At 37.1% G+C, this 24,090-nt stretch overlaps 1 protein-coding gene across 1 annotated transcript; it reads left to right on the top strand.

Moving 5' to 3' along the window:
• Positions 1-1,229: 1,229 nt before the first annotated feature.
• On the top strand, positions 1,230-23,469 carry LOC148878755 (succinate--CoA ligase [ADP-forming] subunit beta, mitochondrial-like). The gene is made up of 12 exons (XM_088959702.1): positions 1,230-1,595; positions 1,860-1,970; positions 2,195-2,306; positions 4,677-4,741; positions 9,850-9,927; positions 11,995-12,069; positions 12,168-12,320; positions 12,439-12,573; positions 14,815-14,979; positions 22,362-22,484; positions 22,933-23,004; positions 23,157-23,469. Exons 1-12 carry the CDS (start codon positions 1,494-1,496, stop codon positions 23,232-23,234), a joined length of 1,269 nt encoding a protein of 422 aa, XP_088815828.1. The 5' UTR covers positions 1,230-1,493; the 3' UTR covers positions 23,235-23,469.
• Positions 23,470-24,090: the final 621 nt, after the last annotated feature.

Genomic DNA, 24,090 nt, shown 5'->3' with positions numbered 1-24,090 from the left:
ACTGATTAAGGTGGTGTTTGGTGCATCATTTAAGTGTATATTTGGTTTGTAAAATGTTCAAAAGACCAAAAATGGCCCTTTTCTATTTGATATCACATAAATCGAAAGACTAAAAGCTGAACATGCAGAAAGATAAAAAAAGTTGAAAATCGAGAAACATCAAATGAAGCTTTGAATCATTTATACATTAAAATAGCTTTTTTCAATTATTTTTAACAGCTTAATAGACTACAACACAAATTCAAAGTTTAGACTATGTTTGGTTGCACTGCAAATTCATTTGCACTAATGCAAGACTATGGTAGTGCAACTGATTTGGCTGCAAGTTTTGATTTATTTTTATTTCAAAATTTATCTTAATTTGTTTGGTTGCATTAAAAATGAAGCAAAATAAGACTTATAGTAGAATAAAGTAAATACCAAATTTTACATTTTCTTTTTCATTTGTACTCCCATGCATTTGTATTAGTACAAATAAAATTGCACTGCAATCAAACACAACATTAAGGACATGATGAGTATCCCTTAGTTTGAAAATGAAACAATGGTTTGACTCATCAGGGTCATGGGTAAATCAAGTTATAATCAAATTGGCTAGGTTGCCAGAGAAAGTCATTAATTCCTTAGGCTCAGTTTGGAAGGAGTACACAACATATTTGTATTTGTACTCCTTCCAAATTAAGTTAGGCTCAGTTTGGAAGGAGTACAAACACAAATATCTAGCATAGAAAACCTTGTATTTTGTATTATTTTTTATGCATATTTGTATTTGTATTCATTTTAAATAAGCCCGGGGCTCAGTACGGTGCAAATACATACAAAATGCAAGGTTTTGTATTCTATATATTTATATTTGTACTCCTTCCAAACTGAGCCTAATAAATTAAAATTGGATCTGATTCGATTTGAGCCTAATAAATTATATTTGTACTCCTTACAAACCATCGGCTTTTATGTTATTTGTATATTTTAAAAATATCATAAAATTATAATATTTTTATAAATTTTATTTATTAAAAATATTTATCAAAGTTTACTTTAAATTAACATATCAGAAATCAAAAAGATATGATACAATGAATACGCCGAATATACTTCGAACCTTAATTTGATCGATTCCATTTGATGTTAGACGGAACTGTACTCGTCAGTCGTCACCCATGGTTAAAACGGTCCAACCGGCAACAACGGCTTAAACGTTGTTTCAAAGCATTACTTTTGGGCCTACAAAAGAAAAGTTGCCGCTCTCCATAAAGACAATAACTCCATAAGGGATGCTTTCTAAATTCTAATCATGAAAATTATTTAGAAAAATGTTTAATTAAATATAATTAACATAAAAATAGAAAGGAGAATTAGGTTTTGCCCTCTCTCTCTCTCTCTCTCTCTCTCCGAATCATTTCTTCTGAACTGCCTTCATCGGTTTTAGTATTTTGCGTCCGAGCTTTTTCGATAACATCCCTTCCTTTAGAGTATAGAAGAGGAGCCAAGGAATGGCGAGAGGGTTGCTTGGCAAGCTCGTCTGTCGGTCTCTCTCTGTCGCCGGGAAATGGCAGCAACAGCAGCTCCGGCGTCTCAACATCCACGAATATCAGGTCATTCCTTTCTTTATTCTTCCAATATGATCAGTTATTTCTCCTTTGGATCTGTTTTAGGCTCTTTTTAATCTTTTGTTGTATATATTTTTATTTTGATGGCAATTCTTCGATGACTTTGAAAGAAGTTCCAACATTGCTATCGTCTTTGATTAATTTGATTAACTCTTCGTGAAAACTGCTATTGTTTGCTCTAATTCGTACGCGTTTGGGTTGTTCCTCTGGTGCCTCGATGATTATTTCTAAGCGGGCAACGTGCAACAGGGGGCCGAGTTGATGAGCAAATATGGGATCAATGTACCAAGAGGAGTTGCTGTTTCTTCTGTTGAAGAAATTAAGAAGGCAATTCAGAATGCATTCCCCAAGGAGAATGAGGTAAATAATGGTCCATACATCTTGGGTATTTAAGGTGGAATCGGATCTATTTCCCTTAGTTTTAGTTGTTTAATTTAATTGCAATGCAACCATTATCTCCGTTTTATGGAGCATAAGTTTGTTTTATATTCTTGCATTTTCGTGTGGGTCAATATGGTTGAGTGAGACTAGTATCGAGTGAATAAATATCACAAAGTGTATATTCTGCTTGTGGATTGGTGTAGCTGGTGGTTAAGAGCCAAATTCTTGCTGGTGGACGAGGCTTGGGAACCTTCAAGAGTGGTCTTAAGGGTGGAGTTCATATTGTCAAGGCTGATCAAGCTGAAGAAATTGGCGGTATCAACTTATACTTCTGCTTATGTTTATATTGTTGGATTGGTTATTTCACAATTCCAGCTTTAGCTTCAAAGTAAAATGAAATATAGTATTTTTTAGTGTCCATCTTCTCGGTAGTAGGATTAGTTTTACACACTCTTCAATTATAAATTAGTGTTATGTTCTCTGGTTTTCTATATTATTAAAATAGTGTGAAGGTCCCTAACCTGGTTTACATGCATAATTGGTTTACCTTTCTTTCATGGTCGACCATACAAGACACCATACTTTATAATCCAAAAACTTAGTATCTGATAGACTGTAACATAGCTTTGGATTATGGATTACCTAGTGCAAATCAAGGAATATATTAAAGGTTTGTGTAAATTGTATCTTATGGCACATCCCTTTTATAAGTTTGTATTGTATTAGTAGAAAAGCTTTGATAGCTGTTTTGATATAAACTTTATGAAAAGAAGAAAGAAGGAAGAGGGGAAAAGTTTCTGCTAGAAAAGAAAAGAAGAAGAAATAGAAGAGAATGAGAGGAAGCAAAAAGAATTAGTTCTGGCCGCCCCTTCCTTTTAATTATATACTCATAAAAAGAATGTTCAAGTACAAGTATGCCCTTAGTAGGTCAGCTACTTGTAAGAAGCTAAAAAGAATCATTTAACTTAACATAAACTAATGGGCATAAGGCCCAATAACTTAACAATAACTTCCTAACTGAATTATGTAAATAAAAAATAAATAAATTTGGCCCAATAACTCAACATCGGCTCATAACTCAACAGTATTAATGACAAAAAATGAATTATAGGCAACTCCCTTAGTCCCTTTCCAACTAGATACACATATAGTTTTTTTTATTTTTTTTGATGATGATCTAGCCAAGAAAATGCAAGAAAGGGTGTAAATCTGGTGGACACCCACTGTTCCCATAAATAATATGGATGTGCTTCGGGGCTGTAGCTTTTCAGATGTACTTGCTAGCCACTATTTGGGATCCGCTACATGGTTGGAAGGTTGATGATATGAGCAGAAGGGAAGATATTTATGGTCTATCCCTCTGGCAGCTATGCGGATGGTGTGGATGGAGAGGAATTCAAGGATATTTGAACAGAAAAGTAATCCTGTGGCGAGAGTGACCAATGGCATTTGTTGAGGCTCTGAGGCAATGACTATCAACTACAATTTATTTCAAGGATAATGAACCATCTTCCTCTTTTTTGGCTGTAAACTTTTTTGGGGATATTTGAATACTTGTGTAGTTAAATAGAATCTCATTAAGTCATTATACAGAGACATGTTTCTTTCATATACGTATCAATACAAGAATACATTGTCCTTTTCAAAAAAAAAAAAAAAAACTAACACCCCATTTAAGAACCAGAAATCATGTTCCCTTTCATCATTATAAAAATCATAAAATGATGTTTTCAGATTTATGGATGAAAACAAAGTATACCTAATTCTAATAACCAAACATAATAATAATCCAACAGTAGGCCTCATGAGTTCCTATAAAACAGTATTCCTAATTCTAATTTCCAAATTTTGCCTATGGATGAGAATATTATTAATGAGGAAGAGGAAAAGCAACCTGCATTGTGGGAATCCTTGATCCACAATATATGCAGTTGCTATGGCCATTTTTCACAGAAGAATCTTCATTAATATTGGTTGAATGTGTCAAACAAGAGATATAGGTTCAAAAGGGGACCACATAATGAGAAGCCAGGTGCCAGGGAAGCAGTCCCAAAAATTGGGCCAACTTATGACATTTTTATTGTTTATTAAAAGATGATGCAGGGGAGTAGTACATCTTCAGAATTCCTTTTTACCTCCCCTGTGATTGTGTTAAACAAGAGATATAGGTTCAGAGGGGATCCGCATCATGAGAACCCAGGTGCCATGGAAGCAGTCCCAATAATTGGGCCAACTTATGACATTTTTATCATTTATTAAAAGATGATGCATGGGAGAAGTAGATCTTTAGAATTCCTTTTTACCTCCTCTGTGATTGTAGAAAAAATAAGTATTATATTATAAAATAAATGAAGCAATGTGGAGAATCCCTAATAACAAAAAGTGAGTAATAACCCAAGAGGAGGCCTCACAGGCTCCTATAAAACAAGATGATAGAAGCATTACTGGAGAGGACAATCTCCTATAAATATTGGATTGGGCAAATGACACTTCTTGTTAACTCATCCAAGAGTGATTTTTTTTCCCTTCACAAGTATAAGCTAGGACTGACATGTTCATGATATGTCTAATTGCCTATCTGGAAGGATTCTTAACAAGGTTTTCCCCCATATAATTGAATTTATCAGCATTCAGCATATAGCATAGAAGTTGCTGTTTTCAGACCCATGTTCCCATTGCTTGCAGGGAAGATGCTTGGGCAGATACTAGTCACCAAACAAACTGGACCCCAAGGGAAAATTGTGAGCAAGGTTAGACATTAATACCTTTCCTATTTTCTTATCTACTAGAACTACTTCATCAACTAGCTCTCCGCTAATGTTTTTGCATTAATCATCTTTCCTACATCTCTTATAACTCTGACTAATCCTCTAAATTAGAAAAATCTATATCTTCATGATTTTTGAATGTGTTATTAGTGTAGTGTGGCAATGACTAATTGCTTTGGCCTCCCTATTCAATATGATGAATAGTTGGTTCATTAGTACTGATTTTTTGATAAGTACATTAGCACTGTTAGTGAATCACAAAAAGATATGTCCTAAATAGAAGATATTTTTTTTTATCAGCAAAGAAAGAAAATCTTTAGTAATTAATTCGGAAAATTAGTACAACTGATGGGAACTCTACCAGCCTTAGAAACTCTAGATTATAATTTTGCCCAAAACAAGGTGGGTCTGTCAGTGTCAACTCCCTGCTTTGCTAACACATCTTCCATCCCATTTGCAGTTCCTCACCCAGCTAACCGAAGAATTAAACCTCTTTGCTAGGAGGTCTATTTCCATGAAAGCATGTCTATAGAGCCAAGGTGCGGCATTGACTTGCTTGGTCCATGAAATGACTACTTCTGAATCACCCTCAACTTCCAAGTCTCTAACACCCAGCTGATCTGCCAGTCTCAAGCCTTGTAATAAAGCCAATGTTCCAACCTTTACTGAGTTTCCAATATCAATTGGACTTGGACCTGAATACAAAACCACCACTGTACCTTGGTGGTTTGTAAAGACTCCTATACCTTGGTCCTAAATAGAAAATATGATTCCATCTATATTAGCCAATATAGACTACAGATCCACAATAAAAGAATGATATATAATTAATTTAATTTCAGTTATTGGTAAAAATATATAGAACCTTTAATTTATAATCTTTGTTTAGAAAAATATATGGAAGGAAGGCTGGATAAGCTAACACAGGGAGTTAAGCCTTTGATTTTGAAAGAAAGAGTGCAGTTTCAAGTATTCGGTTGCCCCTTTGTCTATTGCAACTCCATACCAGCATACTGCCGATTGGAAGAAAACTTAAAAGAACTCCATCTTATTTCTATTTATATACCAGCAATCCATCATCTTTCAAAAAAGAAAAAAATCCATCATGTATGATCACAAATCCTTAAAGCAACTAGCATGAATGTACAAGTAAAAATCAAAACCATATATGATAATATTTTAAATAATTATAGATAAGTACAAACAAATAAAAGTTTTAAAATAACTGTATGTTTGGCTAGATCAAATTAATTGTTGTTGATGCTGTCATCACAAGCAACACACCATGAGCATCAACCATGGCCTCAATTGACTAATCATTCTTAATAGAATTACTTGTTTTTGTATCTTTATAGTTCTGCTGTTGACTTATAATTTTTTTCACGAATCAAGTTTTTTAGAAGCAATTGTATAGCATTATCATTGAACTAGAGTACTGCAGTAAAAAAATTTCATGGCAATTGGTAGTGTGGAAAGTGAAGAAACCAATGTTTTAAAAAACTTGGAAATGGAACTAACTTTTTCCTCTGGGTAGCTGGTTAGCAGTTCAACCATCCAGGTCAAATGGTTCAATCTATTAAATCATACATCAAACAATAAAAATAAAATGCAGAAAAATACAGAAAACTTGTAGAAAATAAGTGTGATATAGGAGAGTTGTTATTAATGATGGAGATGGCTAAAAAACAGAAAAAAGGAAAGAGAAAAGCGGGTTAATGTCTAACCCATGACCCATTGACTGGGTCAAATTGTTCAGTAGTTCAACCAGATGAGTCATCAGGTTGTTGACCAAGTCAATGTTTTTCTTTTCGCAAGTAAACAGTTTAGGGCTAAACAGACCCACAAATGCGACAAGATGACAGGTTGACCAGAAAAAAACACGGGAAGGGAAAACAAGGAGAAAGAGTTGCAAACTATGACAGGAGGGCGCCTTGTTGCCTAGCCATATAGGTGATGAAATTTTTTTAATAAAACCCTAAATCTTAGAGTAATTTGCTTAGGTGATGGTATTTTTTAATAAAACCCTAAATCCTAGGGAAATTCCTTGGGTTGCCTAGCAACCAGCAATCTTATCTTTCACTAATAACCAGTGTTTAGAAAATCGTGTTGGACCTGCCGGTCGGAGCAGTTGAACCGTGACCTGGGACCTTGGCCAATTCGATCTTACCCCAATAACTGCTTTTGCTGAAAAACCGGTGAAAACTGGCTGACTGGCTGCTTTAACCGGAAAACCGGTGAATCGGTTCCGGTTTCATGAAACCGCCCGGGTCTTTAACCAATTGAAATTTTAAAATGTATTTAACAAGATGTGAACCCATGACCTCTTATTTTCATATATTGCTTAATTACCATTAGTCCACCTCTTAACTTGTATTAACTAATGACTCTTTATTGTACATACTACTTTATTACGCATGTATTTTAAAGAAAATGTAAATTAAGAGACTTGAACCTTGGTTATTTTCTTTAAAAGTGAAGGAACTTGCCATCCATACACCATATTTAAGTATATTAAATTATATATGCCACATCATCATGGTTTTACCTTTGGCTCGACCACGGTTGAACCTTTGACCCGTGAACGTCTCCCTTCTCCGGTTCTATGTCTGGTCTGGTTCTCTGAACACTGCTAATAACTATCAATAATCTTCATCAAATAAGTATAAGCCCCATATCAAAACATAGAAAATCAACATATTCATGAGAAGAAAAACACAAAATAAAAGACAATTGAGAAAATATAGGGGGGCTAAGACGGTGAGACCCTATTATTGTCCTAGGAAAAAATAAGGGTGGATAAAATTTTAAGTTCCAATGAGCAAGAGGGAAAGTAGTCCAGAGGGTTAAGTAAAAGAGTAGGCTTGTAATTTTGCCAAGCCGTTCTAGGCTCCAGTGCATCCTCTCATGTACTTCTTGGAATAGCTTTTAATAAAAGTTGTTTTTGTTCCAGAAAAAAACACTTTTTGATGGACACACCATATTTTACCTTTAAAAAAAGTAAAGTTCTTCCTTGATTATTGGTTTAATTTTGAAGTCTTCAAGGGTTCAAGACAGCATAAAACAACATATGTGTTGATTGAACCCTAACAAATAAGAAATTAATAAAATAAAACTAATATATAAACCCGCAAAATGAATAATTTAGTGTATTAATGTCTTTCATTAATATCAGCAAATAAAAATATAAAAGTATTTTATAGTGCCCTTGTACAGAAAAGTTGGATGCTTAGGTGAGGCAACCCTCCTCCATAAGGCATAGGCACCTTGCTGCCTAGGCATCGTCTTGACAACTATGATTTTTGCATAGTAGTGTTTTTTTTTATAGGAAACGGTAACTTTCATTAAGAAGACTAAAAAAGTACAGCTGTCACCACTCAAAGGATGGCTAAAGAGACAAAAATCATAAACAGTCTACAAGAAAGCCCAAAATAAAGCCCCCCTATTTACTCCTTGCTTTGCTAGAACATTGGCCATTCCATTTGCTGATCTTCTTACCCACTTAAACTGCACCCTTAACTCTCTTGCTAAGTACAAAATTTCCCTTAATGGTTGCCTGTAAGGCCATGCACCTAACTTTCTTGCTTGCATCCAGCCGATTACCAGTTTGGAGTCACCTTCTACTTCTAGCTGTTGCATACCCCATTGCTTTGCTAGTCTAAGACCTTGTAGTAAGGCCTTTATTTCTGCCCGAAGTGAGTCTCCCGTCCCAATTGGACCCGAGAAGAGGGCCAGCACTTTTCCTTCCTCATCTCTGAAAACTCCCCCAATGCCTGAAGGACTCAAGGACCTGGAGAACTTCCATCAAAATTTAGCTTCACTCTAGCCTGTAGAGAAGGGGGTCAACTCTCCTGCACTATATGAGAAGGAGGAAGTAGCTATTAGTACTCCAACCTCTAATTAAATCATCACGAGAGAAGTTCTTGAAGAGTTTCAGAATTTTCAGCCAATGTAAAATAAGGATGGTGATGCCCTCAACAATTGCTTCCTTTGATTTTACTTGCCCTTGGAAGATCCTGTTGTTTGTTTCTTCCCAAACCGACCAAATGACAGCTGCTCTTGTTATTCTCCACATCACCATACCCCTTTTCTTTGGTTGAAGGAAAAAAAGCTAGGGTAAAAAAGGCTTAGCACATATGATTGGGGTTCCAGCATTCCTTAGGCAAAGGAATGCCTGTATTTCCCAAAAGAGGAACCCTAATAAGTGACCTTTACGTGCCCTCCCCCCAAATAAAATAAAACAAAAATGGAGAGTTATCCTTGTACATTCCCATTTAAGTTAAGACTTTTACATCCTCACCCTTGTTTACATGTAATTTCAACCTTATGAAAACAAGCAACCTGATGCCTGCTCAGATATTGGGCAAGATAATATAAAGATGCATGCTGCATGGAAATTTGCAATATAGATTCCTCTCCATAATTTATTTGTTGGTTACAAGAGGCAATATCTAGAGGTGCCATTTTGACTGTGATTTGTCAATGGGAATTCATTGGTTGTTCTAATCAATGCCAGATTTGTAAAAATACCTGTTTGAGTCCCTATCCCATGGTATCATCATTAAGCTTTTCTTTATTGGTTGTTCTCTTGGCAATTCTAGGCCTTCAGGGGCAAGGAAATCTTCAAAAAGAGCAGAGGAGATGTGATCCTGGTCTATTTTGGGTCCGTGAGTGACTGAAATTGGTTAAGATAGATTTTTCTTTCCTCTTTCAGAGCTTTAGTTTATCTTTTAATGCGGGCTTTCAGCTTTGATATGGGATCATAGTTATCACGATGACTAGGTGAAAGAAGTCATCTCATCTTATAAATACTAAAGACCCACTAATTAGGGTTGATATTGGATTATAATTAACAAGGCAACTAGGTTAGACAAGACACTGACTTTTCTAAAAAATCTAAGTTTTCTTGGTTGTGTAAATTGAATTGATGTGTATTTAAATATTGATTTTTTCTATCTAATTCAATCTATTTGTGTACCTTCTAGTAAATTAGTACTATAAAATTCTTTTTTATATGGTTATCTTGACATTTTTTTTATGCCCAGAAGCTAGTTTAGATTCCTTCACATTCAGTCATTACCTTCTTCCTGCAGGTTTATTTGTGTGAAAAGTTGTCACTTGTCAATGAGATGTATTTTGCCATCACTCTGGACCGTACGAGTGCTGGGCCAGTATGTTCTCAAATCCATATTACATTCTGTTTGTGTTCATTGGATGCCTTTTTTATTAGCCATTATGACATGTAAATTGCTTAATTTTTTTACCACCAAATCCATGTTCTCATCTTCATATGAGAATTTGGTAGTGATGATACTTGACTTTTTGCAAGTTTGCCTTGTAGGAATACGGTGTAGGCCTGAATCTAGTTTACATGTATTTTATATCTATGGATAGACATGAGCTACATTAATTTTTGTTAGCAGAAATTTTAACCCAATTCCCTTCCTTTCCCTACCTTTTCTTAGCACATTAATAGTGGGAATCCTTCCTTTAATTGCAACCCAAACAAAGAAAACCACTTTTGATGGTCTCCTAATCTTCCATATCCAGGCCCAAGAAGGGGATTGACCCTCCTCAGCCGACAAAAGATTCAGCAAAGAATTGATTGTGAACTTACCGGATTTCTCAGCAACCCAACACATGGCATTACTTCTAAATGGGCTGAGGTTTCACCTGTTCCAGAGATTGAAGAAGAGAAGCCATCTAACCAAGGTCCCAATCATTGACATTCCTTCTGAGGCGTGGAGTCCATACACGTTGATCATTTATTACTTCAAAACAGTCAGACACCTGAGCCTCCTTGTCCTGGACTAGAGCAAAAGTTGCAGGATAGGCCACACAAAGTGGTCTATCACCACACCACCTGTCCTTCCTGAACGAGATTCTATCACCAAGACCCAGCTTGAAGAAAATATCATTGAAAAAAATGTCCTTAGTTCTCAAGATCTTCTTCCACAGACTTTTTCCATAAGAACCAGTGGGGGAACCTGATTTCCAACCGAAACCTACTTCCCCATATTTAAATTTAATTGAGTTCCTCCATAGCATATTCTCTTCATTAAGAAACCTCCAACACCACTTTGCAAGAGAATGAAAGTTTTTTGCAGTTTACCTATTTTTTAGCTTGGAAAATCAGTTGCCAAATATCCCTCCAAAAACTAATCCTGTTAGCAACATGCCATCCAATAATTTCTGTCCATTGAAATTTTGTAAAGGCAGATGTCAAACTTCGAATTACATGCCAACATCTAATTGGTCCCAAATTCTACAGATGGCACATTTAGAGGGTGAGGAATATGTGTTCATTGCTGTTTATTCTTGAAACATTATGGATTGATCAATACAAATTGGTGAGGAATATGTGTTCATTGCATGAGAGTCACTTCAACCAAAAAAATGCATGTGCGGGGCTGATCATTGGTGTGTATGGTTAAAGAGCCAAATTTGGCATTTCAGGTAGGAACAGCAATTTGCATTGATCAAACCAAATCATTTCAGGTAGGAAAAAAATCTCTTTTACAAATTTGTATTGATAAATCGAAAATGTTTCAGGTAGAAATAGCAATGGTGCCAAACATAACCTAAATTGGCCATGCCAAAAAACAGATGACTCACCCACAAGTAGGGCATTTTTGTCATTAGATTCTAACATTTTGTCCATGATTGAAGTGGCAGGGTGCATATTAACGTGCCTCTTTTCTTAGTAAACATGAACCATAAACATGGCAAAGGAACTCTAGTTTTGGTGACATAGACTGTAAGCCTTGGATTGGGCTTGGCCTTAAGAAATCATGCCCTACTCGTGAGAAACTTCAGCAAATGATGGGAAATTGTAACCCATCAAAATAATTGTGGAAAATTGTTTCCCCCGATTTTGCCATCCAAAGAAATGCTTCCATCCTGATACATGTTGAAAAGAATGTGCATATAGAGTGAACTCCAGATTAACAAAATAAACAACTCAGTGCTTACTTTTTTTTGTATTTCATAGGACTGGACCACTAATTCCTGGATTTCTTGCTTTCTCACCTTATATTATCATGAATTCATAATTTTCTGCAGTTGTCTGATGTTGATAGTTATCCCATTAATGTTGGTGTTTATCACTTCAATTTCTTAATAATGGCCTCCGTTTTAGGATGTTTTATCATATATATTGGAAATGAATTGTCTATAATATCAATTCAACATGGTTTTCCATGACAATGAGATCCTTATTTTCATGTTCAATTCTCCAGCTTATAATTGCCTGTAGGAAGGGAGGTACTAGTATTGAAGACCTTGCAGAGAAATTTCCGGACATGATTGTTAAGGTTATGTATCTCGACCTCTTTTGCAATTGACATTTTATCCTGGTTTTCTTATTATGATGTTGCTTTACTCATTTTATCTTATGTTTTTTCTTGACCAGGTTCCTATTGATGTTTTTAAAGGAATCACAGATGAAGACGCTGCTAAAGTTGTTGATGGTTTGGCTCCCAAAGTGGCAGATGGAAATGCTTCAATAGAACAAGTGAAAAAGCTATATCAACTTTTCTGTGAGTGTGATTGCACATTGTTGGAGGTGAGTGTAAAAACATTTTGCTTCCATCTTATTCTTTCTGGATTCCTTCTTGCAACTCAGCTTTACTTATGCTTTTTTTGTTAATTGATTCATTTCCTTGTGATTTTTGCTTGAATAGATCAACCCCATTGCAGAAACATCTGATAACCAGTTGGTGGCTGCTGATGCGAAGTTGAACTTTGATGATAATGCTGCCTTCCGTCAGAAGGAGATATTTGCTCTCCGTGATTCGTCCCAAGAAGATCCTCGGGAGGTTCTTACATTTCTTTTTTTTCTTTTTTATCATCAACAGTAAAGAGACTTGTTCATATGGGAAAGCAATCCACACAAAAAATAATGAGAAGGGTACAAAGAGAATAGCATTCAGCTATTCACCTCCATGAACTAAAGAAACCAGAAACGGTGACGAATTAACATTACAGCACCTGACCCTGGATATCCCCATACAATATTTTTCCTTGCAAGTTGTAACCTCAATTTTGCTAATGAATCTGCTGGGAAATTAGCACTTCTTGGAACCCATTCGAATGGGCAGTTCAAATTTATAACCAAGACCTTTGCTCTAACCAGAAATTTTAGCACCCGTGGTGTTTCTTCCCTGATCTATGATGCCCAGATATGGATACAGACACATACACGGATTAGCTACATGAATTCCGTCCACCATTTTGCTCTGTTTAGTGTCATATCCACTGTTAAATTATGGGCTCCTTAAATCAGTTCTAATTACTTAGATGCCCTTTTTGGTCTGCCTTTAGCTCTTCTGGTCCCTCAACTTGTAACTGATCATATTTTTTTTCACTGGTGATGTAGATGGTCTTCTTTACACGTGACAAAATTTTTAGTCTACCTTCATTCATTTAATCACTTGCTGGAGTTACCCTTAGCTTCCTTAAAATAAGTTTATTTCTGATCATATCCATTTTAGTTTTCCCACTCATCCATTTCCAGATTCATTTTTCTACTCCATTTATTTTTTGGGTATGTTGTTTCTTGATTGCTTAAAAGTCTTGCTCCACACAACATTGTTGGCATTGTAACCATTTTATAAAAAGTTTCCTTTTAGCTAATTATAAAAAAAATCCTTTTAGCTTAAATTCTCCAATCATAGGGGGCTCTGCTCTGGATGCACCCCTTCCATTTTGCCCATCCTGTTCTAATTCTATGGGCGAAATCCCTCCTTAATCTCACATTTGTGATGTATCCATCCATCCATACATGTATACATTCAGACACATATGTGTGTGTTTAAGACAACTTTTCTGATAATTTTCATATTAAAATCAACATATTAAATAGCAAATATTAGTTATAACTGATATGAATTGTGTGATTAAACATGTTGCCAATCCAGTGGATCTCCTATATGATAAACAGTCTGCATCAGCCACAAGTTCCCTCCATGTGGCAGAAATAGGTGGCGTGTAGGGAAACTCCCTATATGAGCTGACTAGTGAACCTCTTTCCCATACCTAACTGGGCCAAGTAGGTAGCTTCCCTAGACTACATATTACTGTCACATGGAATGATGATGTAGCCTATCCAGGATGTTTTCTGGTTAAAAAATCCAGGATGTTAGGGGACCCTCTGGACTGTCCATCCAATTCCAATCCCCATTCAACTTTAACCTTTCCATCTTTTATTAGTTTTTCCTACCAGTAATTTCAGGTGTTGAAGTTTTCTATATTTTAATATTAAACTTATCCAAAGGGGGTTTATTCTGTCCATGTTGCAAGGTTCTCAAAATTTGAACATTCTATGTATAATATGATCAACTACATTTCTACAAAACAGCAAGACATTTAAAACCTATGTTGCCAGATACAAGGATAGAGATGGGTATGGCGTCAGATACAGAATTTATACTAAAAAAATTAAGTATTCGGTACAGTACAACATCCTGGTATGGGTATCAAGATTTCATAGTTTAAAATTATGAAATTTCATATAGCAAGAATCTAAACAAATAAGAAAAGCAACAATTCAATAGCATAATGAATCCAAGCAAATAAGTCTCTTAACACATTGAATCCAAGTATATAGGCAAAGTGATTTCATATTAAATCCAATCAATAAATGATGAACAAAATACCTAGCAAAAGAATAATAAACAGTAGAGTAATATGTATGATGCAATTTTTTGTATTGTAGGGCAAAAATAAAATAACACATGATAAGGTTCCTACCTTATCCTTTTTTCTTGTTTAAGAAGGTACCAAACCTGTATGCAAAAATGGCATGATAAAAAGGCACCTTCTAGAGAACATCTTGTCTCGTACAGCCCTGTTTAACCATCACCTTGATAATTCCTTTCAGTTCTGTTTAGTATATAATGTTTAATGGGTCTTGAACTTTATATCCTATTCGTACATTGATGGAAGAGACACTATTATTTTGACTCCTAAAGAAAAACTTTAGGATGAGAACAAATCTAGATTATCATACTTTTCTCTCTTTTCAATATCTTACTTGTGACAATTCTTGTTTTTGGCAGGTTGCTGCTAGCAAAGCAGATTTGAATTATATTGGCTTAGATGGGGAAATTGGTTGTATGGTGAATGGTGCTGGATTGGCAATGGCTACAATGGATATAATTAAATTGCATGGTGGAACACCTGCCAATTTTTTAGATGTTGGTGGGAATGCCTCAGAGAGCCAGGTAGAAAGCTGCTCTCTTTCTAGATAAGAGTAACACCATCCATAAAAAAAAAGGAAAGAAGAAAGAAAGATGACTTTCGGAATTTGTTCTGTCAAAGAATAAGTATACCTTGAGGCTCTAGATTAGGGTGGCAAGTAATCAGATTGAATTGGGAAAATGCCCACCCTAGGCAGTGCCTTAATCTAAACCAGGTTGGATCTCAAACCTGTAAAACCGGGTTGCAATGTTTTTCAAAATTTATACTGTCACTTGAGCAAATGATCTTGGCTGGTTGCTTGCTTACCTGTGCTGTGATCTATGCAGCTTGGCTCGGAAGAAGTAGAGTTCCTGCCATGAAATTTGATATAATCTCTTAGTCTGTTGATGTTAGACTCATACTACCTAATAATCTGCATATAATCTGCATCTCATGATCTATAAGTCAAAAATAGTGGTAAAGAAAATAACTAAAAAGCAATGAGGAAATGCACTATCACACTTAACATTGAAATAAAAAATGACTAGCATGCTATTCTTTTACTTTGTTGTGGATGCTTTTATTGGAAAGAAGTACAGCAGCAGTAATGGGCGTTAAATTCAGTATTCCTATCTTATCTCTTAGCTAAATTTTAAGATTTCCAATTTAAATATTTTTCTATTAATTAGGCAGTAGCATTATTATTTCCTATTTAAAGATAAATGTTTGTTAGGTAGTTTTCCTAAAGAAGGACTCTTACCTTCTTGTAATTCCTATTTAAAGGAGCATATGATATTCAATAAAATCATCGATATTTTCAGTCAAGAAAGAGTAGAGGAGAGTTGGTGATCTCTTTAACAAATCACCATTAAGGCTCTAAAGATAGGTTCCTCGAGAAAAGGGAGAAACAAGGGAAATCAATAAGTTTTTCCCGTTAACCGACCTGTGACGAGATCCTATTCGCGGGCCCTTAACAATTTGGTATCAGAGCAAGGCGTCATGGGTGACTTTGAGCAATTGAAGACTAGGGTTCATGATTTGGAGCACAAACTCGTGGAAAATAGCAAGGAGGTGCGCGAGATCAAGGACGATGTCCGGGAAGTGAGGCGCTTGATGGAGTTACATTTTTCCAACAAGGAACAAAGTTAAGAAGGGGCTACAACCACAGACGACCGTCGACCAGACCTGGCAGAATCGTCTGGCGAGCAACAGGTCATTGCCCAGGGAGCCGCGGTTGTTCCCAAATATAGCAAGCTGGAATTTCCTTCCTATAATGGAGTTGGAGATCCTTTGGGATGGCTGTACAGATGTGAACAGAGGACAGGGACAAGGTAGGATTAGTCGCATTCCACATGACAGAGGAGGCGCAACTCTAGTTTTATAAATTGGAGCAGGAGGAACCTGGGCTCAATTGGACCCAATTCAAATCCTACTGCCTTCTTAGATTTGGGCCCCCATTAACAAGCAATCCATTAGGCGAACTAATCAACCTCAAACAGACTGGAACTGTGGATGAGTATCAGCGCCAATTTCAGACCGTCCTTGCAAGAGCAACTTCGGTACGACCAGATTAACAGGTTGACATGTTCACCGTGGGATTAGTGGAAACTTTTGAGGGTGGATGTGGAGATGCAAAATCCCCCCAATCTGGTTATTGCTATGAATTTGGCTCGAGCTTTTGAACGAAAATTGCAACTCAACCGTGGAAGTATCAATATACGGCGGCCTCAAACAACATGGGCAGCCTCGAGACCACTCGGAACGACTCCATCTTCAGCAACCAGCCGAGAACAGAAACCACCGACGAGCAGCAATTCCAGATCGACATTCAGTGTGGGAAGCAACATTGTTGTACCCACTATTAAGCGCTTGTCCAGGGCTGAGATGGCAGAACGTAGGACGAGGGGACAGTGTTTTAATTGTGATGAACTTTACTCAGCAGGGCATAAGTGCAAGAGACTTTTCTGCCTCTTGGTGGATGAACAAGAGGAAGATGAGGATGAACCCTCTTCATTGGAACCTGAGATTTCTCTCCACGCAATTACTGGAATAAAAACCTCTCAAACTATGCAATTGCAAGCGCGGGTAGCAGGGAAACCAATACTAATCCTTGTTGATTCAGGAAGCACACACAATTTTGTAAGTGAACAAGCTACCTTCCAATTGGAACTGCCAATGGAAATCAAACCGAGACTGCAGGTAGCCGTAGCAAACGGTGAAAGAGTACACAGCCCGGGCATTTGTAAGGGAATCCAAATACAGGTCAATTCTGAATCCTTCTTTGCTTATTTGTTCGTGCTATCCTTGTATGGATTTGATGTAGTTCTTGGGGTGAAATGGCTGAGCACTCTAGGTCCAATCCTATGGGATTTCAACGCCCTAACGATGACCTTCCACTTGAACGGGAAGCAAGTCACTTGGCAGGGTAAAGTGGTGAAGGAAAAATACCCACAGGTTCATGTGCTCCAAGATGAAATGACACACACAACAACCATGGAAAGGCTCCTCGCTGATTTTTCAGATGTATTCCAAGAACCCAAAGGACTTCCTCCTTCCCGAGCTTGCGATCACCGGATCACTTTGATGACGGGTTCAAAACCGGTAGTAGTAAGGCCGTATTGCTACCCACACCTGCAGAAAGATGAGATAGAAAGGCAATGTGCTGAAATGCTGGAGCAGGGGATCATCCGCCTTAGCCGTTCCCCTTTTTCTTCCCCGGTCCTATTGGCGGCAAAGCAGGACGATACTTGGAGATTTTGTGTTGACTACAGGGAGCTTAATAACCGGACTGTCAAGGATAAATTTCCTATTCCCATTGTGGACGAGTTGTTGGATGAACTTCATGGTGCCCAGTATTTCACAAAATTAGATCTAAGATCGAGGTACTTTCAGGTTCGAATGGCTTCCGAAGACGTTGAGAAGACAACTTTCCGAACTCATCATGGCCACTTTGAGTTTTTAGTTATGTCGTTCGGTCTCACAAACGCCCCATCCACATTTCAGTCCTTAATGAGTGAGGTATTTCAGTTCCACCTTCGCAAATTTGTTTGAGTATTCTTTGACGACATTTTGGTTGACAGTAAAACATGGATAGAACACGTGCATCATCTGAGGATTATTTTTGAGCTACTATGCCAACACAAGCTCTTCCTTAAACGATCCAAGTGCTCCTTTGGAGAGCACTAGGTCCTTTACTTGGGTCATGTCATTAACGACAAGGGTGTAACAATGGACAATTCCAAAATTCAAGCGATCAAGGAATGGCCCACGCCCAAATCCACCAAAGTTCTATGTGAGTTCTTCGGTTTGACAGGATATTACCGCAAATTTGTACATAATTATGGTGTGATGGCTGCCCCATTAACCAATCTGCTGAGGAAGAATGCCTTTCATTGGGACAATGCAGCTGACACGACTTTTGAAAATTTAAAGAATGCCCTCTCCACCACTCCAGTTTTGCAATTACCGAACTTTGATCTTGAGTTTATAGTTGAATGTGATGCATCCGGAATGGGGATTGGCGTCGTTTTACAGCAATAAGGGCACTCGATTTCTTTCTTCAGTCGTAAACTAGCTGATCGACATTTGAAATTGCCAGCCTATGAACGCAAATTGATTGGGTTAGCTAGAGTAGTCCAACACTGGAGACCATACTTGTGGGGAAGATCATTTGTTGTCAAAATTGATCACTATAGCCTCAAGTACTTGTTGGAGCAGCGACTTGTTACTTCTCCCCAACAACATTGGGTTAGCAAGTTGCTTGGGTTTGATTTCTGGGTGGATTACAAGGCGGGATCTTTAAACCGCGCAGTAGATGCATTGTCTAGGCGCGAAGAGGACACTATGCTCCTTTGTGGAATTCCACGTCCTCGAGTCACCTTATTGGATGGCATCAAGAAAGAGATGCCACAATCAACAGAGTGGACGACACTTGTTCAGGAAACTCAGTTTGGAGCTGTAGACTCCAATTGGGCTTTTACAGATGGGCTTGTGATGTATAAGGGTTGGATATATCTCCCGGCTGATTCCTCTTTGATTTCCTCCATCATCTCCAGTATTCATAACTCCACCCATGAAGGTATTCAGAAAACACTGTATTGCATCCAAGCTGATTTCTATTGGCAAGGTATGAAGGCCTCTATTAGGGTCTTTATACAAAATTGCTCTATTTGTCAACAACACAAAGGGGAAAATCTGCATCCAGCTGGTCTTCTTCAGCCCCTTTCGATTCCAACGCAAATATGGGCTGATATTTCCATGGATTTCATAGAGGGACTGCCCAAGGTTGGGGGAAAATCAATTCTTTATGTAGTGGTGGATCGCTTCTCTAAGTACGCTCATTTCATCCCTCTTTCTCATTCGTACAATGCTACTTCTGTCGCCCATGTCTTTTTCACTCACATTTTTCGTTTACATGGGTTACCAGAATTTATTGTCAGCGACAGGGACCCAATTTTTACTAGTACCTTTTGGAGGGAATTGTTTCGGTTAAATGGTACCACCTTAGCCTTTTCTTCTGCTTATCATCCTCAATCGGATGGTCAAACTGAGGTGGTGAATCGAACGATTGAGATGTATCTTCGTTGCTTTGTTGGGGATCAACTGAGACGGTGGGTTGATTGGCTTCCTTGGGCCGAGTATTGTTATAACACTGCCAATCATTCTTCTTTAGGAATGACACTCTTCCGAGTTGTCTATGGCCGTGAACCTCCTCTTTTGTTGTCCTATGAATCTAATTCTACTCGCTTGGAGGAGATTGATCGTTCCTTACAAGAGCGAGATGCTCTTTTGGCTGAAATTTCTCTTTGTTTACAACAGGCACAACTCTGCATGAAGCAAGATTTTGCAGCGAATTGGTGAGGTTGCATATAAGCTGGAACTTCTAGAGCACAGTGGGATTCATGATGCTTTCCACATTTCCTTGATCAAGGAGTTTAAGGGTGTTCCTCCTACCAGTGTTCCCTCCTTACCACCTTTGAAGGAGGGCAAAATCATTCCCCAACCTCAGTCTATTGTTCGTTCCAGAATTAATCGAGATGTTGTTGAAGTTCTGGTGGAATGGGCCAGCTTACCATTGGCTGAATCTACCTGGATTCCTTTGACTGTGTTTCAGGACACCTATCCTGAATTCGAGCTTGAGGACAAGCTCTTAGTCCAGGAGGGGAGTAATGTTATGGATGTTTTTATTCGAAAGAAGTGCAGCCGCAAACAGCAACAGTAATGGGCGTTAAATTCAGTATTCCTATCTTATCTCTTAGCTAAATTTTAAGATTTCCAATTTAAATATTTTTCTATTAATTAGGCAGTAGCATTATTATTTCCTATTTAAAGATAAATGTTTGTTAGGTAGTTTTCCTAAAGGACTCTTACCTTCTTGTAATTCCTATTTGAAGGAGCAGATGATATTCAATAAAATCGTCGATATTTTCAGTCAAGAAAGAGCAGAGGAGAGTTGGTGATCTCTTTAACAAATCACCATTAAGGTTCTAAATATAGGTTCCTCGAGAAAAGGGAGAAACAAGGGAAATCAAGAAGTTTTTCCCGTTAACCACCTGTGACGAGATCCTATTTGCGGGCCCTTAATATACTTACAAATGATTGGAGTACAAAGCTATATGCATGTGAAAGCTTACAATCAAAATTGGTGGTTGGGAGGGGGCAGCCATGTGGCTTCTTGCATTCCACTAACTGTATAGGTTGAATGTAGCTTAAATACACCTCTAGTATCTCTATATCCCGATGGACCCTATAATTTTCAAACTATGGCTTGTTAATGAAAATGGACAAAAAAAAAAACAGGAAAAAAAATAATAATTGGGTTGTCATCTAAATAGCACTTCGGGATTATACAGAGGATAGCTTGAGGAGTATTCATATAGGGCCTGTGGTGTGAGGATACTTTATCATAGTCAGATCTCTTCATAGAAACTTCGAAGCTACAGCTTCCAGTCTCTGGATGAAGGCCCTGTTTGGAGGGCTTAAGCTTTGGTTGAGTTGCTTTAGATGAGCTGCTTTGAAGAGGCCACTAAAAGAAATTAAGTGGCTGGATAACTCTGGATTTTTCACCAAACATTGCTTCTAGGCTTTCTGGGACCCCGCCTTGTAAAGCCAAGAGCAGCAATGTGAAAGCCCTCCCAAACTGTCATGAAATTTAACTTCGTGGTTGTTCACTTGGAAATCTAGGTCTACCCACCATAGGGGCAGATTATCTTAGGGTTGTGATATCTACTTGTACTTGGACAGTTGGACCTGTTGATAGATGAAATTCTGTTAAATCAGATTCCTTAGCCATGCTTTGGATCTCGATTTTTTTATTGTTTCTGGCTTTTGGAGTTTGGTTAGTTGTTACCCTATGAGCTTTGTAGGGAGAGTGGTGCCCCATCACAGTTGTCACATTGTGTCAGTGTCACTAGAGAGGTTCAGGCAATCATATCTAGGTTGAAATCTTATTTTAAAGGATGTCAAAATCATCCAATCATATTGCAAATGAATTAGCCAGGAAGTTTTTCCAGAGAAGAGTTTTAGTGTGGGACTATTCTCAATTTAACTTTCTCCTTGTATCTGTTTGTGTGCTTCAATCACTTGTATTTGGGTAAAGGCTGTAGTTATTCTTTCATTTGTTTGTTTTTTAGCCTGTGTTTGGTTGCAGTGCAATTTTATTTGAACTAGTACAAATGCATGGGAGTGCAAATGAAAAAAACGCAAATTCTCGTTTAATTTTGTTTTGGGTTTTACTTTATTCTCCTTCATGTCTTAATTTACTTCATTTGTAATGCAATCAAACAAAATAAGCTAAAATTTGAAACAAAAATAGGTCAGAATTTGCACTGTCATAGTTTTGCATCAGAACAAATTTATTTGCATTGCAACCAAACACAGCCTAATGATTTCATAATTGCTGATGAAGAAAATAATGGATCATTGCCTTGATCAATTGAGAGCAGGAACTTAAATAAATGGAATGCATATCTAGTTATTTTTTGTACAAAGATTAGCAAAAGACAATTAGTTGCATCCTGATTTGTCATGGGCCATTTTTCCCATCCAAATTAGTAGTATAATTATCCATTCTCCTCAAGATTTTTTCCCTTCTGAATATTTATACATTATTAGGTAAATAGCCCAAGTATTTTCTGGGCATACTTGTAAACGGTGTAGTGATGGATATGGGAATCTGCCAACAGTTGTATTAAGTTTAAATCTTTAATTATTAATGAAATCCTTTTGCTGATAAAAACATGTCACATTTATTAGCATATTAATGGATGGATTCTCCTTGTAAGTTTGTTTCGTAGTTTTTTTCTCTCAATAAATATATATATTGAATGCTATATTCAATGCAATATCCAAAAAGAAAAGAACGTGAATCTTTCTTTATTGATTATTAGTTACCATCTTTCTTATTGAGCTGTAATGTGCTGAGCAGGTGGTGGAAGCATTTAAAATATTGACATCTGATGAGAAGGTGAAAGGAATCTTGGTCAATATCTTTGGAGGAATCATGAAGTGCGATGTTATAGCAAGTGGGATTGTCAATGCTGCCAAACAGGTTATTTACTGCACTTGCATTATGTTTACTTGGGTTGTCCTCATGACAAGCGTGACTCCTATTAATTTGATTACTATCTTCAAATTATTATCTATTTGAGTGGATACTCAACTTTGCTAGTATGCTGTCATTCTCCCTAGTAATTAACCTAAAGTTATGACCATATTTAGCTACTCCTCTTCATTTACATTGGGGGGGGAGGGGGGGGGGGGCGGGTTCATTTATACAATATGAGCAGCAGTAGGAAAATTTAGAAGAATTTGGTTTAAATTGTTATAAGAAGCCAAAATGCAAATAAGAAAAAAACTCATAGCAGTTGAACCTTGGTCATATTAAACATCTTGGCATCATCCTTTGGTGTGACCTAAAATTGAGCCAACCATTCAGTAAATGGTCAGTTGTTCACTTGCCATGAATGTAATAACATTTATGTGGTTTTTTTTGTAAGGTTCAACTGAAAGTACCAGTGGTTGTTCGTCTTGAAGGAACCAATGTGGACCAAGGGAAAAGAATCCTGAAGGTAAATGTGATGCATTGGATCACTTTATACCCAATTGATTTGTCTGATTATACATTCCAAACGTAGGCATTATAACCAAATAGTTAGAAATGAGGAAGAAGCATCACCTGAATGGTTCTATTCTTGTTGTTGACCATAAATGGGTATTACAGGAGAGTGGGATGACGTTAATTACTGCAGAAGATCTGGATGATGCGGCCGAGAAAGCAGTTAAAGCAGCGGCAAGTTAAGGGGATGACTTTCAATCCCCATGCTGTAACCTAAACTTAATTCTTTTATGGCAAAGTAAATCTCATGTTCTCCAAGGGGTATTATTGGAGCACGTGCATATTTTGTTTTAGGCAAATGGAAAAAGGGTATTAAAGAGACTCGAGATTCAAGAGGAGATACGAGCAAGAAATTCTCAATAATGCTTTGCAGTAAACAAGGAAAAAAATTTAATTGAACGAATTCATTGAGTTTCAATCTCTCTCTCTCTCTCATGTGTGCCAAAGCAATCAATCCTTTTTAACGCATTTCCTTTTCTTAGATCATATTTGACTAGTTCGAGGATATCGTCATCATCATCCAAGCCTTGTCACAATAACAATTAACGGGTTGGTTACATAGAATCTTGTTTTGCCATTTTAATTTTAATATTTACACATTGCCTATTTTACTATATCCGTGGTCCTTCAAGTCCCCATCGACTCATTTCTTCTTAATTCTTATGGGTACTATTGATAGTTTTCTATGCTCTTTTAGTCCACTTTCTTTCTATTTTATCACCTATTATTGTATTAGTATCTTTTCTAGCTCAAGAAGATATGCATATATGGAAAATCAATTCAATCTGAAATCCATAATGAAGGTTAACAAAAATATAGAATGCGTAGACAAAGGAAAAAGAACGGTAAAAATGGTCGATGTTGAATTGTTATGGCTGTCAAGGGCTTTACTGAAGTGAGCAAGTAATAAGTTAGACCAGTGTTTTGTACAGACTAGAGTACTAAAATGAAGATGACATTGAATGTAGGAAGTCCTCGCTTCACAAGTCACGACAGAGTAATTAAATATCTCATTGATAAAAAAAAAAGTAATTAAATC

Source organism: Nelumbo lutea, chromosome 1, assembly GCF_056320005.1.
Source record: "Nelumbo lutea isolate HS-2025 chromosome 1, American lotus-T2T, whole genome shotgun sequence".
NCBI lineage: Eukaryota > Viridiplantae > Streptophyta > Magnoliopsida > Proteales > Nelumbonaceae > Nelumbo > Nelumbo lutea.
Note: the sequence above shows the minus strand (reverse complement) of the source record. Positions and strands in the feature narration are given on the sequence as shown.